General features: G+C 41.1%; 1 protein-coding gene across 3 annotated transcripts in view; it reads left to right on the forward strand.

Annotated features, from left to right (window-relative positions):
* Positions 1-18,941, forward strand: part of Ncoa4 (nuclear receptor coactivator 4) — a 20,804-nt gene extending 1,863 nt beyond the window's left edge. Inside the window, exons 1-10 of one of the 3 annotated variants that reach the window (XM_055612339.1) lie at positions 3,666-3,757; positions 10,457-10,611; positions 11,963-12,103; positions 12,278-12,366; positions 12,743-12,851; positions 13,088-13,177; positions 14,098-14,241; positions 15,691-16,689; positions 16,976-17,116; positions 17,500-18,941. In XM_055612339.1, coding sequence (XP_055468314.1) covers positions 10,471-10,611; positions 11,963-12,103; positions 12,278-12,366; positions 12,743-12,851; positions 13,088-13,177; positions 14,098-14,241; positions 15,691-16,689; positions 16,976-17,116; positions 17,500-17,505 — 1,860 coding nt within the window. In that variant the 5' untranslated portion in view covers positions 3,666-3,757; positions 10,457-10,470 and the 3' untranslated portion in view covers positions 17,506-18,941. Of the gene's footprint in view, positions 1-3,665; positions 3,758-4,002; positions 4,075-10,456; positions 10,612-11,962; positions 12,104-12,277; positions 12,367-12,742; positions 12,852-13,087; positions 13,178-14,097; positions 14,242-15,690; positions 16,690-16,975; positions 17,117-17,499 lie in introns of those variants that run through there. The other 2 variants (XM_055612338.1, XM_055612337.1) reach the window with 2 other exon arrangements.
* Positions 18,942-19,743: the final 802 nt, after the last annotated feature.

Consider the following 19,743-nt stretch of genomic DNA (forward strand, 5'->3'; position numbering starts at 1 on the left):
TCCACTAGATGGCAGACTCAACATTGTATCCTCAGGGACAACAACACTGCCTTTCAGTTCAAGACCTTAAATACTTGAATGACTACATAAGCCTTAAATGGCACCTTCAAAATACCTGGTGAAGCTGGAGGGGTTTAGACTCACGCTGGATATTAGTCAAATGCTAAGAAGCAAGCAGACTCAGACTTTGGTCTTGGGAGCTTGTGACTATGTATTGTATTTAACCCCGTCAAGTCTGTAATAGCTGTCAAATTGAGCACTTTTGTTCTGGGGAGTATTGCCAGTAGTAGTGCTCTCTTTCTATGCTTGTCTTTCAGAGGAGCCATTATCCTTCTCAGCCCTTCTTCTGTGATTGTTAAATCTAACATTTCGGTCATCATTTGTAAGCTTATAGTTTATATACGCCACATCCTAGCATGTTATAATACTCCCTGAATTAGATTCACAGGCAAATGAACCAAATAATTCCTGTGTAGGTACTCTGGTTACTTACTTTTTGTCTAACACGAGCGATTCTCAAGTGCTTGTGACCATCTTCCTCTAGGTTGGTTTTGCTTGCCTTGATTATACAGTAGGGTCAAGATGTTTCTCAGGGGGACTAGGATTCTACCTGGGTTTTTGAGCTGGTAGCTCCTTCCATTTGGGGTTACCTTGATTGCCCTACAGACCTAGCAGTTTGGTTCCGTGTTCAGTGACAAAATAGGTTTAATGAGGTTTGCTTGTTTGTCAGTAAGTAGCACAGTCTTTTAATACATGGGTAATTACAGTGTTCAAAATAATTTGCCAGGCTATGTTTTGAGTTTCACTTTGGCTTTATTACTAGTCCCTCAGGCTTTAGAGAGGAAATATATTTTATCTTTTGTTTGCTTCTGTAGGAAAACCCCACTAGATAGTTACACAAACCCAGAGATAAATGGCATTCTTGTGTAAGGTACATAAGTAACCTGTTTCCTATATTCTTGACTCTCTTGGGCCACGAAGTTCAGGTTGAAGATAGAGGACAGCCCCAGAATTAAACCTACCTGGCTTTTGTTGATGTCACTTGGAGTTTCTTGGTACTTACAGAGGGGGAAGCCTGAGGGGAAAATGTTGAGTTGGCTGTAAATACAGTGCACATTTTAACTCACAAACCCGTTGTTGTTTTGAATTTGTGGAACTAAGATTTTTGAGTCAGCCAATTTTACAGCCTTTCTCAGCACTCATCTTGGGATTATGGTTTCTGCAGTGACCTTACCAGTTCTGTTTTGTTTGAAAACAAGGAATTAAGTTAATCTGGGTGTTGTTACCAGGGTTCTGGGAGTCCAGACCAGAGGAACAATACTGAGTTCAAGACCAGCTTGAATTACACTAAACTGTCAGAAACCAAAGGCTGGGGTGTAGTTTAAAGTGTTGTCTAGCTTATCCAAGGCTGGGCATTGTGCCTCCAGTACTGGGGTGTAAAAAAGAATAATTGTGTTGGAAACATTATCCTCTTCTGAATTACTTCCCTAAAATAATGCTACAATCTTTAATGGGACAACATCAAGTTGATTATGTTTATAACAGAAATACTTATTATTGTGGCTGCTCTGAATTTGATCATTAATACATTATTTATTCATCCATTGATAAAAGATGTATTTAACCACTGGTGAGTTCAAGACCAAGCATTGGTACAATGCTGGGGTACCTTTCTCATTAGGCTAACTCTGTCACACATACAGAATATGGAAAGGGTTCTTAATGCCAAGCCACAGACGACACCAAGCTGTGTGTACACTTTGGGGTGTCCCAAAGTGGCTAAGAAAGTAGGCCTAACAAGGATACCATGTGTCAAAACAGTGGTTCTTGTGGGTCTTGACCTTGTGGGAGGGGAGTCAAATGACCTTTTGGAAGGGGTCACTTAAGACTATCAGAAAACAGCTATTCAATCACAATTCATAACAGTAGCAAAATTACAGTTATGAAATAGCAACAAAAATAATTTTATAGTTGGGGGTCACCACAACATGAGGTGCCGTATTGGCGTTAGGAAGGTTGAGAACCTCTGCGTTGCTGGGTTCATACTGGAAACCTAATAGATGTCGGTAGGCACCAGAAAGCAGCATGATAGTTCTATTGGCTGCTAATATTGAAGAATGACATATTTGTTCAGGAAAGCCTTTCTAGTGCAAAGCAGACAGCTATACCATTGCTGGCAGAAAAGTGGAGAGCCAAGCTGAACAAGACAGAGAGAATGGGTGGAAAGAGGGAATTCTTGGTTTACCAGAATGGAAATGTCAAGAGTCACAGCAGTCCCGCACACTGGTTAGCTGTGCTCTCTGCTCCCTAGAGGAAGGGCCTTGCCATATGTACATCTATAGATGTACCGCTTTGAACTCAGTGCAGCCCAGGATGGCAGGGATGAGTCTCCTCCTGTAATGTCCTGAGTGCTGGGGTTACCTTGCGTAACACCAGATTTACTTTAATAACCTAAGAACTAGCCCCAGACATGAAGTACAGAGAATCATACATTTTTCATTCATTTAGGTCTTCGTATCTTCACCAACTGTGTTATTCAAAGAGGCTATTTGAACTAGCTGTTTTCTTTCTTTTGTAAAGAATGTTTGAACTGGGATTTCACACTGTGCTTCAGGACAGGAGGAAACACTGCCGACTGCCGACTCTGCCTGGGACTTGGTGTCTAAGGATGCTTGAGTCTTCCTCAGGATTTTGCTTTACTCTTAGTGCTCACAAAAGTCACTTCACATGCATAGAAAAGAGAAAACAGGTGTCTGATGTGGCCAATAGTCTCCACTGCCTCCACTGTCCCGAGTCTGCCCACATTGCCCTTTCCTCCACTCTGACCACGCCTCAGGAAAGAATGTCATCTGACGGAAGCCAAGTTAATGAGTTTATGGAGTAGAGATAAGAGATGTAGCCTTCTGTTCAAGCACTAGACTTCTACGACATCATTAGAGACGTTAGAGTTTTGCACTTGAGTGTTTACCATTTTTTATGTTGCATTGTTCAGAAGAAATTTACAACAAAGTCTAAATAGTAAGCAAAGTTTAAAAGTTGAGTAAAGTTTAAACATTAAGTAAAAAGAGTATAAGCTGGTTTAAATAATGTTTGTAAATTAAACTGTTGGTTCTATGAGGCTTATTGTCTGGGTTAGGGATGAGAAGAGTTAATATAGTTCAACTCAAGGTCAGGACGTTCTGGTCTTAAAGCAGAGGGTTTTTGTTAATTTGTATTCCTTGAAACCGTCTCAGGTGTCCTGGGCTGACCTTGAATTCCTCTGTGGCCAAGCTTCCCTTTAATTCTTGATCCTGTTTCCTCCCAAGTGTTGAGATTACAGGCTTGAGCCACTCCTAATGGAATTGGTTGTTTCTGATAACCCTTTTCTTTAAATGCCTTTAGGAGAACAAGCTCTATCTCTGAAGACATATTTTGGTTTTATTCAGTTATGTTGAGGTTTCTTTACTCTCAGACAGGAAATGTAGAGTAGATTCCAGGGTGGGGGGCGTTTTCCTTTCTCTGCCCTGACTCACTTTTTCCTTTGTACCCTGCCAGTCACAGCACTTTGGAACCTCACAGCTTGCGGGGAGGGGTTGGGCAGCCTTAACTACACAGGTGCTTTCGGGGGGCGGGGGAGGCAGCCTTAACTACACAGTAAGAGCCTCTGTTTCTTTTTTCTTTTCGAGACGGGATTTCATTGCTTTGCCCTGGCTGTCCCTGCACTCGCGCTCTAGCCTGGCCTCAGCCGGCAAACCAACCAAACCAAAATAGCGCCGGGGTGAGTTCTCAGCCGGCAAGGGGTGCGGGCCCCGCTTTTCCCTCTGTGACTGGCGATTTGCAGCTGAGCCCTCTTTCCTGCGGCTCAGCCGGCTGGAGAGGCGGAGGCGGTGCGGGCTGGAGCCGAGGGCCTGCACAGGCTGGGAGGCTGGGAGGCTGGGAGGCGGGCGGATAGCCGGTGTGTTTGCGGGGGGGCAGGGAGGCGGGACGCGGGCGGGCGGGGCCCGGCCCGGCCCGGCCCGGCGCCTGACCGGCCGGGAGGACATAAGGGCCGCGCTCCATCCCGCGGTAGTTGGCGTCGCGCGGCTGGGCTGACAGGTAAGTGGTCGCGCGGCCCGGGCCGGGAGAGTGCGCATGCGTGCGGGGAGCCCGGGAGCCCTGGGAGCCGGGTTTCACAGCCGCTCCTAGAAACGGCAACCGGAAGCCTAGAAAGCTGTTTGAGTCACTGTTACTCTAGCTTAATTTTGCCGTTAGTTTTTGAACCAAGAAAACCTTAGTTTTGCCATTAGGTGGCAGAATTTTGCGGCCGTTTTTCGGTTGCTGCTTAGAGTATGTTCTGGGGTCTAGAAGAGTCTTGTGAAAGCAAGTCAGAGTGGTGCCGAAGGTAAATAATTTGAGGTAGACTCAGCTTAAGATCTTTATCGTCTTTGAGATAATATGTTGTGATTAAAAAACCTTTTTTCACTGACAGAAGAACAAGTGAAGTCAAGAAATGGCTCAAGGTAAAATTGCAAAATACCACTTACTAAATTGATAACCTTTTCACGAAATACAAGTTTATAGAAAGTTTCATGTAGGTTGTCTCGTAAACAATAACTCAGTTGACACTATTTCAAATTTGCAACATATATATATACGTGTGTGTCCTGTGGATCAGTAAAAAGTGGAGGGCTTTCTTGGAGGCAGAGAGCAGGCTGACGAAGAATGAGAGCTTGAGGGTAGCATTAGGAGATTATCTCTTCTGGCCAGGCGAGGTGGCGCTGGCCTTTAATCCCAGCACTCTGGAAGCAGAGGCAGGTGGGTCTGTTTACTGAGTCCCTGTGTTTCATTAAAAAAAAAAAAAAGTCTATTTTAAACCTTGATTCAGTCAGCAAATAAACATGGAGTGGTTATGATTTCATACAAAGGCTGGAACAACTTCTTCCTGCCTGGCACTGGTATATTATTCTGAGGCTATCATGACAGTCTTAGGTATTTTTGCAGTTGTCATCCAAGGTAGATGGTTCTGGAACTCTGCTTGTAAGTTATCAAGAACTATAAAATGTATTGATTTTCTATGGAAATTAATAGTAAACCCTTAGAAACGTTAATCTTAAACTCTAATTTTAATAAGCATAATTCATGGGTTATAATACTCTAAAGGTAGAGGAGCTAACACAGGGCTAGACCTTGAGAACACTTGTTCTAAATCTAAGTCCCTCCCTCCCTCCCCCCATCGTTGTGACCCTTTATGGTTCAGCATATGAGAACACTTGTGTGTCTTGCAGAGGACCAGGTTGGTTCTCAGCACTGGTGTAATCACTGTAACCCCAGTTCCAGGGAGCTGGTGCCTTTTGTCCTCCAATACCAGGCACACACAGTGCACATGTTCAATGCCAACAGAACACTAATGCCCACAATAAAAATAAATCTCAACGTCAGTAGGATGCCTGTGTTGAACACCAGGCTCATTGTCCTACACACATACTCACACACAAACACACTATTAGGTATGTATGTGTGTGTCTTTAGTACTATGTAAGCCTTTGGCTTCATACATGAAATGTAGGTCCTGTACTAAAATATAAAATAGCAAAGGTTTCATTTAACTGCATTATCGGCGGTGAGAGTTGAACTTAGCACCTTGAACATGCTGAACACTTTACCACTGAGCTATGCCCCCAGTAAGTTTTTCTGTCTTTCAGTTTGTGGTCAGTTTAGGCCACAAGAATTACAGATTTTTGGAAATCTTGTGGTTAAAGCTTAGGACATCAAGTTATCTTATGTTTGTGGTTTGTTGCTCAATACTGGTTCAAAGATCTTGGGCTTTACTAGATGTGTGTGCTGCATATCGATACTGCCCCTCCCCAAATCCCGGGTTGTTTTTTTTGGGGGGTTGGTGGTTGAGGATTGGGTGTGTTTCTTTCACATTTTTCCAGTACTCTAAAACTGAGATGCTAGAAAAAAGGAAGTTCAAACAAACAAACAAAACTCCTGGAAACAGTTAATTTAATTCAATTTTTGCTTGAAAGTGCTAGGGCAGTAGTTTTTGTTATTAAGGTGAAGATAAAAAGACATTCAATATTTTTAGTTGAGTTTTAGGATTAGGGCCAGTTTGATCCACTTTGTTAGGTAACAGTTGAGAGGAGATGGCTTATGTACACACAGCCATGAACACACACACACACTGCACCTGTGAATACACCAGACACATCCGAATTAAAAATAAGAAAACAGCAAAAATGTGCAAACTCTGATTAGAAGGCTCAGACTGTATAGTTAAAGACTAAGCGGGGAGCTGTTGACTAGACAAGCACCAGCTGCGTCTGTACAGAGAGCACTGTCTCCCCTTAACGTGGACATCTTGTGGAGGAAGTGGAAATGCTGGCTCAAGGTCTTAGCACTAAGGTGGCTACAGGACTCTTAGTACCGCTTTCTGTACTCAAGAGGTGGAGGCTATTTAGGTTACAGTCACTCAGCGGAGCCCAACTGAGTGTCAAAAGTAGCAGTGTCTGCGGAGGCGCTCTGGTGCCAGCACTTGAGAAGCAGGTGCAAACTGCTGTGGTGATAGGCAGGCTTGGTCTACAGCTAGAGTTCCAGGCTCGCCAGGCCTAGGTAGAGAGCCTGTCTCAAAACCACAACCAGTAACATAGTGTGTGGGGCAGAAGTAAGTTCTCAAACACACACCCTCTCACTTGAACCTCAGCGCGGCCCTCTACGTGTAGTTGATTGTGATGGCCTTATAAAATCAAGGGTGGGCAGCCAGCAGTTGTACACATTTTTTGTTTTTAAAGATAGTACCCTTTTTAAATTGAAAAAAAAAAAAAAACCCACTGTGGTAAAATCAATCTTCTATTGCTGATAGGAGAAAACCAACTAGGATTTTTTTTTTTTTTTTGGTTTGTTTGTTTGTTTTAAATCTAATCATGTTGAGCTAGGTTCACATTGTAGCCCAAGATCTCTTAGGATTCACCATGTAACTCAGACTGGTCTTGAACTCTCTGCAGTCTTAGCCCCTGAGTACTGAGATCAGTTGTGAGCGACTGTGTGTTTTTGTCCATGTCTACTCCTGGGCAGTTGAAGATGCTTGTGATTGGATTGCAAAGATTCCTGTTAAGGAACTAAATAGTACAGTCTGCTCTATTTGTGTTTTGAGTGTTTGTGGCTTGCCTAGAGTTGTTGTGGGGTTTTCATGCTGTGAAGCAGTATTTTAAAATTTTTATAGTGTATTGCAGCATTCCACACAAGTGAGGACTTGAGAAGCTTGGCCCAGGTGAAGACAGCTGGGAAGATAGCTATGCAGTCATGCGTGGCTAACTTTAGTGCAGTGTGGAACAGCTCATGGCAGTGAGTGACACTTGGCATCCAAACCTTCCAGCATTACTGTTGGCAGGGTTCTTCCAAAGACACTACAGTGTGTGCCCGGTACACTTGAAGCCCACCGATGAGATGGAGACATAAATTAATACAGCTGATGTTCCAGGATTAGGAAAAATTCCACAAGGGCTTCTGACAAATGCAATTGAGGAAGCCCTTCCTTGTGTAGGTCATTGTGGGTAAACACACAGAGGTAACAGAATTAGCAAGTGGGAAGTTAGAAAATCTACTGAACTTTGAGTTTTCGGTAGGAACTTAGAAGTTTCTCCATCTGAGTCCTTGCTGAAGTGGAGTAAAAAAGACTCTTGAGCTTTATCTTCCTATAAGTTTCTTCTTTCTTTTCTGAAAAATATTATTTTATGTGTATGGGTGTTTGCTTTTTTCCTGCATTTATGTCTCTGTACCACCTGCATGGCTGGTGTCTGAGGCCCCCTCAGATAGTCGTTACAGCCAGTGTGAGCTGCCATGTGGATGCAGCAAGCGTGTTCACCTGCCGAGCTACCTCTCTAACTCCATTCGTTTAGATCTGAGGGTGTGAGCTCAGTATTGTTCCTGCCCGTATTCAGCCTAATGTGAAACCTAGTCTTTGGGATGCTGTCAAGGCCAATCCAAAATGCTCCTAATGCCGCAAATGGACAGACAGCCATTGTGACTCCACTGAGTTGGATGAGCAGCTGCTTTGAAGTCATTGCCTTAAGGACTCTCAGGACTTTTGGGGCTCTTCTGAAGTCTAAATTCCACTAGACATGTCTCCAAATGTCTGAGAGCAGTAATCGCGTCCTCCCAGCGTTGCTTATCTAGGCCAAACAGCCTTCCTGTTTGGAGATTTTTTTTTTTCCCTTGTGGTTTTGAGGCCTCCTTCCCTTTTCTAAATGTCTCCAGAGCATGTTAGTCAGAAATAATTTTCAGCCTAATAATCACAGGACTGAGTATACTTGTGACAGATGCATTCAAATAACATGAATTAAATTTACTGAGTACCAAGTAGAGTACTGACTCAGAATTTGCTTTCAGCAAGGTCTCTCTCTCTTTTTAAAATTCTCTTCTAGCTGCCCTTACTCTTCAAGTGAAAACAACTTTTATTTGCTTTATTAGGTTTAAAATTACATAGAAATAGTTTTGGAGTTTGTTTCTGTCACAGATCTATGTTTCTAACATCTGCCTTTTATTTTTTCAATCCCAGTAATTAGAGAAAACAGTTATTCATTAAAAGCAACAACAACAACAAAAACCCCACTACATACAGGCCTGGTGACCCCTTTTGGGCTCTATCATTGGCTTTCTTACTGCGTAGCTGAGGATGGGATAATCAGATGACCTTGGGTTGCTAGTCTTCCTGCCTCTCCCTCAGGAGTGCTACATTTCCACTGTTTTATATAGTACTGAGGATCATGCATGATAGGCAGACACTCTGTGCTTGCTTTTTCTGTGTTTATAAACCTTACCTTACTTCTAAATCTGTCCAAGATAAACACCAGACTGTTCTTCCAGTGAACGTTGTCAAGTTTACCTCATCGCTTTAATGACACCCTTCTTTCTGTTCATCTCACATATCACTTGCTTTTCTTTCCACTTGTGCTTTTCTCCTAATCCTTTTAGAGACTCCTCAGTATTTACTAAATTCTTTTTAGAAATCTCTTTGGTTCTTAAATTACATGAAATTATTTTGTCAGATTAATACAGGACATAATATAATCCTATTTGTTCAAACAGTTATTTCTGTGTGTCTCTCTGTCCAGTTATATGGGTACCCAAGGCGTTAGCTCTCCTGGAGCTGTAGTCACATGGTTGTCAGCCTCCTAGGTGGGTGGGGGAACTGAACTCTCTCCTCCTCAGAGGATCAAGCACTCGTACTACAGAGCAGTCTGCAGCTCCTATGATAGCATTTTTAGCCTTCCTGCCTCAGAATCTCCTTAACAGACTCAGGCACATCCAGCTCTGAGCAGGGTTTCAAGCTCTATCAACGTATTGGTCAGTAGCGGAGTTCACAGTAATCCTGGGTCCTCCCGTACATCTCGGTCGGTCTAAACCTTAGAGTAATAAGTGCCTCATGACTTCATGTATGTTATGAATAGCAATTTTCATTCTTTGAAAAGAAAAATATTTCGGATTCAGCTCAGTGTAGAGTGCTTGCCTAGCAAATGCAAGGCCCTAGGTTCAGTCCTCAGTTCTGGAAAAAAAAAAAACTTTATAAACTTTACTATAAAATACTTGCAAATATTCAAAATTACACACCAAAATTAACCAGACCCAAAGTCTATATTATTTTCAGTGAATACTTTGAATAGCAATTCTGAAGCAATGGAGCTTCACAATGGATTTTATACTTTCACTATCAAATATATTTCTATGCACTTTATCACTGAGCAAGCAAAAATTCATGACAGAATTAGAACCAGAAGAAAAGTGAGCAATTCTCTTTTTTTATACCTTAAGTCCATTTTTATTGTCATTATTTTGCAGTGGTCGGGATGAAACCCAGGAATCATACGTGGTAGAGAGTTACTTCCACAGTGAGCCACATTGTAGTCTAGAAACTTATTAATGATTGCTGGTTTTGTTTTAGTTTTACTGGTTTTTGAAGCACTGATTCCCTCCCTCTCACCCAGTGCTGGGATTAGAGCCACACAGGATCACACATGGCTTAATGTTCATTTCACATTTTCACTAGCATGTGCTCTTTTAATTCAGAATCATTGTTGTGTTTTCTCAGATACATATGTTCACATGTAGAGTGTCCCCAAAATAGTTATAGAATTTTCTTTCTTTCCTTCCTTCACCTCCCCCTTCCGTTTTGGGAGACAGTTTTTCTGTGTAGGCCTGCCTGGCTGTAGTAGAACTCTCTGTAGACCATGCTGGTCTTGAAGTCACGGAGATCCACCTGCCTCTGCCTCCTGAGTGCTGGGATTAAAGGCCTGCCCACCACCAGGCTAGAATTTTCTACTGGAAAGAGGCCGGCAAGGGAAGGGAGGCAATGTGTATTAAGAGTACATGTGTAGGAAATTACCGAAGTTGTTCATAATGACAACTGGTTGGAGGAACTTTTTTTTAGTAACTTTTTGAGCCATGATTGGTTTGGGGTTGTAATTATGGTGCTATTTGGATTTCTTTCTTTCTTTTAAAGGAACAGTGAGCAGAATGAATACAACCCTGGAACAGAGTGGCTGCTACAGTAACAGAGAAACACTTTTGAGATGCAGTGATGCACGGAGGGAGCTGGAACTTGCTATTGGTGGAGTACTCCGGGCTGAACAGCAAATTAAAGATAACTTACGAGAGGTGTGCTGTGTGCTTTTCTCTTCCCCAGTCTGGCTGTAGTGCAAGGCTGGTTAGAGCACAGCAAAGGACTTAACTTGTCACTGCTACCCGAGAATTTGATCCCATACCTTGCATGGTCTTAACCCAAATACTCTGCCTGGTGTGTTGGAGCATTTGATCCCACAGGGAAATAAATAAGTCATGCTGGCAGAATCTGAGAATCTACCTTGAAAATGCCAATTCAGCATATGTTTTGATTGCTCCTTTGTGTGATTCTTGTACCCAGCTGTGCAGAGTAACAAAGACAGAGTGAGCAGTATTGTACCTACCTACCCTACAGGTCTTTCTACATAGCTCCAACTATCCTGGAACTCTCTGTGTAGGCCAGGCTGCCCTCCAATTCCCAGAGATCTGCCTGCCTCCCTGGTGCTGGGATTAAATGCATGTGCCACAATGCCTGGCATAAGTGCACTTTTTTGAAAAATAAAAAATGCACTTCATTATGTCTCCTGTTAATTTAACTTGGTAACATGATTTAAGTGGTACAGTCTTTAAATGCCTTTGTCATTCTGCATCTCAGAATGAAATTTGTTAGTTTTAATAGCATTCTCCTGGTAATAGGAGACTTGGAAAACAAGTTTTTCCAAAGGGTAACTTTTATGATATGTAGAATCCCATGTAATATATAGTTTGAAATTTTCCCTTAAAATGCTTGTATATAGATAAGATGTGAATCACTGTATACACTCTTAGGAATATTAGTTTATGATTTATCTAAATTATCCATCCTAATGGTCTCCTTGCTTTCTGGCTTACTATGAAAGACTGCTTATTCCATGTATGTGGGAAAAAGGACACAGACCAGTTATAGTGTCTGTCTGTCTGTCTTTTGTTCATTTTTTTGAGACCAGGTTTCTCTTGTGTATCCCTGGCCGTCCTGGAACTTGATCTGTAGACCATGTTGGCCTCGAACATAAAGCGATGGCATGGCCTCTGCCTCCCTAGTGATGGGACCAAAGGTGCACACCACCAAGTTTACAGGCTATGTTTTAAAGTTGTTTGGAGAGCTGACGGGGATTAGTATTCCTGACATATCTTTTCCTTTTGATTGCTGATATCAAAATAAGCTGATCCTCTCAGGAGGAGGAGTGAAGGAGTTTAGAAGTTAGATAAACCTTTTTTAACTAGGATTCATAGGATCACTGAAATTGCTGGCAAATTTTTGAATATATGCTGAAACAGAGAGATCTTTCATAATTGTCAGTGAATAGTAAAGGATTTCTGTCCCACAACAATTTAAGAACATGAGCATTTTTGTGAATTGTCATTTTTTGGCTTTTAACGTTAGTTTATGCTACTGTATATTTCCCAGGTAAAAGCTCAGATTCACAGTTGCATAAGTCGCCACCTGGAATGCCTTCGGAGCCGTGAGGTGTGGCTCAACGAACAGGTAGATCTTATCTATCAGCTTAAAGAGGAGACACTGCAGCAACAAGCTCAGCAGCTTTATTGGGTAAGGTTGACTACATGGCTAGAATTGGTTTGAGTATGCTTTCTAGATTCCAGAGATGTTTTCTCGGCCTTAAATTAATATATTAGATAAAAGTTCTATTGAAAATGGTATTAATTTGGATATAGCTGGTACTTTTAATATCTTTGTGAATAGATGGTTTCATTTTTCTTGTAGCTAATGGGCCAATTTAATTGTCTTATTCATCAACTGGAGTATACCCAGAACAAAGATCTTGCAAATCAAGTCTCTCTGTGCTTGGAGAGGTAAAGACTTTTTACTTGTTTTGACTTTGGTCTACACTAGTAGGCATAAAAAGCAAGTCAGGGGGCTAGAAAGATGGCTCAGTGGTTAAGAACACTGACTGCTCTTCCAGAGGACCCGGGCTCAATTTCCAGCACCCACTTGGCAGTTCACAACTCTAACATACTCTTACATGTATGTCTGTGTGACACCCTCACACATACATGTAAGCTAAATAACACACATAAAATAAAAATAAAAAAACAAGCAAGTCAGATTTGTAATTTATTGCATGTGTTGGATTTAAATTGACTTGGTAAAACCATCCTCCTTTTTGTATTTAATGTTATACTCGCTGATACTGTTCCTTGGAAAATATCTCAAGTTTATCATTTTCAGACTGGGCAGTTTGGCCCTTAAGCCGGAAGATTCGAGTGTCCTACTCTTTGAAGCAGACACATCTGCTCTGCGCCAGACCATCACCACATTTGGATCTCTCAAGAGCATCGTAAGTAAGGTTAATTTTAGCTATTTCATAGGGGACTCTTCAAGTCTCTCGTTCAGGCGTGGTGGCTTGTTAGATGCAGTGACTGTTAGAAGTGTATTGATTAAATCAGAGTAATAGGTTGGCGGTTTGGGAATTGTTACTGACACATTGCTCAAGGGTTTTGAAATTTATGATTATTCTATCACTTTTTTGGGTAGGAAAGCAATAGCATTAATAACACAATTCTCTCTTTATAGCAAATTCCTGAGCACCTGATGGCTCATGGTAGCTCTTCAAATATTGGCCCTTTCCTAGAGAAAAGAGGTTACGTCCAGGTGCCAGAGCAGGTAAAGTGCGGTTTTGTTTCTGGTGATTGAGTCATTACTTTATGAATTCTTTTGTGTCTTTTATTTGCCACTACATGTGGAAAGCATCCATTGAGTGTCTCTTTTGAAGCACTGAATGTCAAATAGAAATTTAGTTATTTTATAGATTTAATGAGAAGGATAATCAGTTTGTTGGAGATTATAAACATTGCTACTGATATGGGCTCTTCCTTGGGGAAATCTGTCATTTCAGAGATGTATTTGTAAAAACAAATGAATAAAAAGATTGAAAACATCTGAGTTGAGAAAAACTCTAGCAGTCAGCTGTATTGTTTTGAGACAGGCTCTACCACAGTCTGACTTACAGTTGTTATCTAGCCCAAGCTGGCTTCAATTTGGAACCCTCCTGCCTTGGCCTCCCAGAGGGCTGGGATTGTAGGTGTGTACCACCACCCTAGTCTTGTTTTGTAATTGTGAAAATTGCGACTGTGGAGATGGTGCAGGCTTACCCTGCAAGTTACCTGACTTAACCTATGGAGCCTGTGTAAAGGTGGGAGAGCCCCAACTCCACAAAGTTGTCCTTTGACCTCCATATACATGCCATAGCATGTGTGCCTTCTCATACACAATACATTTAAACAGTTATCTTTGTGTCTGTATGGCAGGAATGCACATGCCATAGTGCCTGTGTGGAGGTCAGAGGCTGTGCGCATCCACTCAGGTTTGGTGCAGGTACCCTTACCCATTGGTTCATCTCACCAGCCCAGTAAGAAAATAAATAAAAAAAATAGAGGCTGTAGAAAGCACGTAACTTTTACGTTCAGTAGTAATCCTCACTTAAGAGTGGTTGCAACTCCCGTTTTCTGGTAAATTTTCTCTTGCATTTGATACTGCCTTGTTGTTAAGCAGCTAAGTGTTTCTTTTTCTTTTTTGGCTTGTAGAAGTCAGCATCCAGTGGCACAGCTGTTTCTCTCAGCGAATGGCTTCTTGTAAGCAAACCTGCCATTGGTCATCAGGCTCCTTATGTACCCAGTATCAACCCACAGGACTGGCTTACCCCACAACAGACCTTGGAGAATAGTCAGGTGAGTGGCTGCCTTTATTGTTTGAGGTAGATTGGGTTAACAGTAGTTTCTGTTTTAGCATTATCTAGAAGTGTGTGTTTTTAACCTTTAATTACAATAATGAAATTACTTCACCATGTGTAGAAAGTTTAGGAAAATAAAATCTTTCAAAATACATGTCAATAATCCTAAGTAAAATAACATCAAGACATATACAGCATTTTCTGTACATATATGTAATTAAAAGATCATTCTGTGCTGGTGGCACATGCCTTTTAATTCCAGCACTTGTGAGGCTGAGGCAGGTGGATCTCTGAGTTTGAGGCCATTCTAGTTTACAGAGAAAGTTCCAGGACAGCCAAGGTTCATAGAAAGACCCTGTCTCAAAACAGAAAACAGAAAAAAAATCATTCTATAGGGCTGGAGAGATGGCTCAGCAGTTAAGAGTTCTGAGTTCAGTCTTAGCACCCACATGGCTGGCAACCTTCTCTGACTGTAGTCACATGGGATCCAATGCTTTCTTCTGGTGTGCGTACATGCAGACAAAACACCCATACACATAAAATGCACATCTAAATAAATCTATAAAAAACCATTCTGTAATTTCTGTTTCGGTAAGTATATAATACTTGATCACATGATTCATTTAGCTAAAACTTAACATTCTGTTCATTGAACATTTTGGAGCTATTATTAGTAAATTCTTATAAATCAAATTCCTAGGTTACTATTCTGCCTACCTACTCTTTTAAAGACTTTTGATATATTGTGCCAGTATGGCTTTCTAGGAAGTTAATGGTTGATATTCTTATTCACCACTGTCTTAGTTACTCTCTCTATATGGTGTGAAGATACACCAGGTCCAAGGCAATTTATAAAAAAAACATTTAATTGGATGCTTGCTTATGTCAGAGGGTGAGATCGTGACCCATCATGGCAGGGAGTATGGTGGCAGGCAGGCATGGTGCTGGAGCAGTAGCTGAGAGTACATCTTATCTGCAAGTTTGAGGGTCAGAAACAGAAACAGATGGACACTGGACCTGGCATGGGCTTTTGAAAGTTCAGAGCCCACACTCAGTGATACACCACCACCACACATCCTAATTCTACCTCAACAGCCCACCACCTGGAAAACAGACACACAAATATATGAGCCTATGTGGCCATTGTCCAACTGCCACAACTACCAATAGTGGCAGTTGTTCTCCAATAGTGGTAGTTCTTTACAAGTTTGTTTCTTTGACTTTGTGCTTTTGTTGCAGTTGAGTATTTTATGCTTAAGTCTTTGAATTTGTCTATCATACAGGCATTATATTAGAAATACTAGTTTCCTTTTCTAAAGTAACATAATGCTACAAATACTTTTAGTTTCCATTTCATAAATTCAAAGATTACATAAAATGGAATTTTCATGTAAATGTTATATTTTTCTGGCAAATTAAACATTGATTTTGGATATTTCTTGTGTAGAATTCTGCCAGAGCCTGCAGTTTCTTGAGCAACGCCTGGGGCAATCTAAAGGGCTTAGAAAACTGGCTCCTCAACAGTCATCAACAAGAAATTCCTGAAAAACCAAGTTCCTCAAAGTGTAACAGCCATTGTAGCACTGGTTCTTTCTCTACTGAAGTTGAAAAGGTGGAAGATGAAGAGCTCCTCAATCAAGATGAGCTGGATCTGTCTGATTGGCTAGTGACTCCCCAGGAACCCTGTGATCCGGAGAAGCCTGAGAATGGCAGCTGTGAAACCAGTGAGAAGTTTAAAATCCTATTCCAGGTGTTCAAAGAGCCCTACAATGTGAATGATTGGCTTGTCAAGCCTGACTCGTGTACCAACTGTCAGGGTAACCAGCCCAGAGGTGTGGAAATTGAGAACCTGGGCAATCTGAAATGCCTAAATGACCACTTGGAAGCCAAAAAACCTCTGTCGGTACCCAGCTTAATCACTGAGGGTTGGCTTGTCCAGAACCGTCAGGACTCATGTAGAGTAGAGGAAGTATGCAAAGCCAATGAGCCCTGCACAAGCTTTGCAGAGTGTGTATGTGATGACAACTGTGAGAAGGAAGCTGTGCAAAAATGGCTTCTGAAGAAAGAAGGAAAGGACAAGAATGGAATGCCTATGGAACCTAAATCTGAGCCTGAGAAACACAAAGAGTTCCTGAACCTGTGGCTTTGCCCTTCCAGACAGGAGCTAACAGAACAAGCTAAGGCACCTAGAACAGCTGATTCTTTTCAAGTCATAAAGAATAGTTCCCTGTCAGAGTGGCTTATTGGGCCCACAGGCAAAGAAGGAAGTTCTAAGGAAGTGCCTAGTACTGAGGAGAAAGCTGGCAAAGAAGCACCTAAAAGCTCTGTGGCCACTTCCTGGTGTCCTTTTAACACTGCTGACTGGGTCTTACCAGGAAAGAAAGTGGGAAACCTCAACCATTTCTCCCCTGGAGAAGATAAGTGGCTACTTCGAAAGAAGGCACAGGTGAGTAGACTCCAAAATTTGCCCCAATTGAAATCTGCTTTAATTCCTGCTAAATTTGGCCTAGGTAGTAATTTTCCCATGTCACACTGTATTATCTCCGGTCCTAAAACTTTATGTTGCAGTAAAGAAGAATTTTTTTGTAGAAACAAAAAAATTTTGTTACCTTTGTTCTTAAAACAAACAAACAAACAAACAAACAAACAAAAAAACATATACTTTGTTCTTTACATTTGCTTGGGAGTTTAGTTCCATGCCTCCCATAGTCATTGCTTTTATCTTCTTGCAGGAAGTATTTCTTAATTCACCCCTACAAGAAGAACGTAACTTTCGCCCAGACTGTTATGGCCTCCCAGCTGTTTGTGATCTCTTTGCCTGTATGCAGCTTAAAGTTGATAAAGACAAATGGCTGTACAGAACTCCTCTACAGGTGGGTACCTGCACCAGCGTTGTTACTATAGTGACTCATCAATTCATCAATGTTTTCTTCTTACCAACTTTCCCTCACTGAACCATATTCCTTTTAATTTGTACATGAATACAAGAATCTTAAATTTAAGGTGCCATGTGCTAGCAAAATAAAGATGCCTGATAGTTCAATCCCCATAACCCATGTAAAACAAGGACTCCACAAAATTGTCCTTTGACCCCCAGACAGAACCATACCATAGCGTATGCCACACACATACTTAACTGCTCATAATTTTCTTATTCCCTTATGGGTTGTGGTAGCTTAAGACCTGAGTCTGCTTCAAGGTGGGAAGAATTTTCTGTTGGCAATGAACTGACATTTTTGTGGGCTTTTCTTTTCAGATGTGAAGGGATGGACTATTAGAACTGAGCAGCTTTCCTGAAGATTATGGCACATCACTGAGCTGAGTGACTGTGAACTTGCCAACCACCGTGTATTCCAGGCCTGAATAGTCAGCTTAGTTCCTCTCCTGCTTAGTTTTGAACTAGTGAACAGAAATCATAAATTATTAGTTAGTCTGTGAAAGAGGCTTGATGCTAATGTGATTCATTCCTTCTTACAGAAGCACTAACTTGATTGACTCCCAACCTAGAAACAGCATCCTGGTACACAAGCCTTTACCAGCTTCCATGGCAAACACTAGTTTTAAAAGTGAAATATTTCTGTATCAAGTGTGTTAATGTGTTCTAAAGCTAGTAAACAGTAAGTTTTGATTGTTTTTTTTTTTAAGCTGTTTTTCTTGCTATGGGCTTCTGGATGAATGCGAATGAATTTTCTGTTCAGTTGATATACAGACTATTTCACACAAAAAAATTAACCTTGCCAATACACTATATGTTCCCCCACTAAATGTCTATTAGTTATATTATGTTGCAATTTTTGATATTAATCACCAGATAATTAGCCTACATGTCATTTGTAACATTTTTCATTTGAAAGAAATTAAGCTACTATAATCTTGCCTTTCTTTCTAAGTACTTAGTGAGCTCTTTGAAAAGAACTCTTGTTGCAAAACCACTCTGTGGGCAGTCAGAGTCCCTGAAGTCCTATAGACCTTGTCTTAAAGAATCCTCAGCCAACTAAAGCAGAAAGGCAAAATGTATTAGGAATATAGTATGTGAACCACTCATCATCCTAAGGATTGATCGGTGCATCCTGTATAAATGGAAGCTGAGCTTGACACCTGGTGCTCTCAACTAGGGATAAAGTCAATGTCCTGTCACTTCAAGCGCAGCATCCTGAACCTCTAACAGTATGGTGCAGTGACATCTTGATTAACAGGCTGTGCTCAACACCTGTGCCTTGGGAGTGCTTACTGAAACTTTGTAGAACTGACATCCTTAAGATAGGCTCACATTCTAGACAGTTTCTCTCCATAGGAGTAGCAGGATTTAGGTTTTACAATTATCCAGGATAATTTGGCTGCTCTCTATGCCTCTGAACTGCCTATGCTATTGGAAGTACTTTTGGGAAAACTTTATGGCCCCATGGTGACATTACCATACAGCTTTACTAAAGCGCCAAATCACAGCTGAAAAAGAGCCTCATATTTTCTTATGTCCCCCGGATGCCACTGAGTATTATAAAGTTGGTGGGTAAAACAATTTAAGGAACCTTCCCAACATTTTAGGTTGCAGGAAATTTTGTAGTTTTTTTGAGGTCTAACACACTGTATTTCACATTACTAAAACGTAATTTAAGTTAATCACATGATAATGATATATAACAACATTCTTTTGCATTGATAAGTTTTGTATCTTCATTAAAAGCATAATGGCCACATCATAGTTGTTTGTGTTATTCTGTAAAGCTCAAAATGTTAATGCTTAGTTAGGGTACAGTAAATAATGCAAATATACAAAGTGTAATATGAATTTTATCATTTTTTGCTTTTCCCTAAAAAAAACTACATACATTTTTTTTTAAAAAACACCCCCCCCCACTGTGATTTTGCCATTTATTTAGTACTTTTCTGCCAGCTTCCTTTTTACTAGATATATTCAAAAAGGTCCTAGTGTATTTTCCCCAGCCAGAGAGCAGAGGTTGCTTAGTATTATTGTACCTGCATTGCAGTTACATGGTTTTTTTCCTTTAGCTTTCTCAGGCTTCTTAGAAAACTCCCAGCCCTTAATTATTTCCAGAGTTACTACACAGGATGAAGGTCAACTGTTCTGTACAGAGTGTTCTGTTCTAGCATACTACTCTAATGATTAACTTGAAATATCTTGAGGTTTTATGTCATCTGTGTGGGAGGAAAATCTTAGGTTAGCTGTCTATGTTACCAATAGTCCTTTATTTCACCGAAAACATGAAAACATGCTGTTTTGACTTAATTCTGGAAGGGGAATAAAGCTTCCACTTTATACTCAGGAAGGCATCTTCATGTCTGTGCCTTTGCCAAAAGTTGATAATGGCATGTTTTCTCACTTGAACCTAGGGCTAGGCTAGTCAGCTTGCGTCTAGGATCCTTTCTCTGCTTGCTGAGCACTATGAGTACTGTTTGTCACACTTGTTGGGCATATATGTGGGTGTGCTGGGGATTCAAACTCAGTGTCCACACTTGTGCAGCAAGTCATTTACCTGAT

This window comes from Psammomys obesus, unplaced genomic scaffold (genome assembly GCF_907164565.1).
Source record: "Psammomys obesus unplaced genomic scaffold, mPsaObe1.curated_primary_1811, whole genome shotgun sequence".
NCBI classification, from domain to species: domain Eukaryota; kingdom Metazoa; phylum Chordata; class Mammalia; order Rodentia; family Muridae; genus Psammomys; species Psammomys obesus.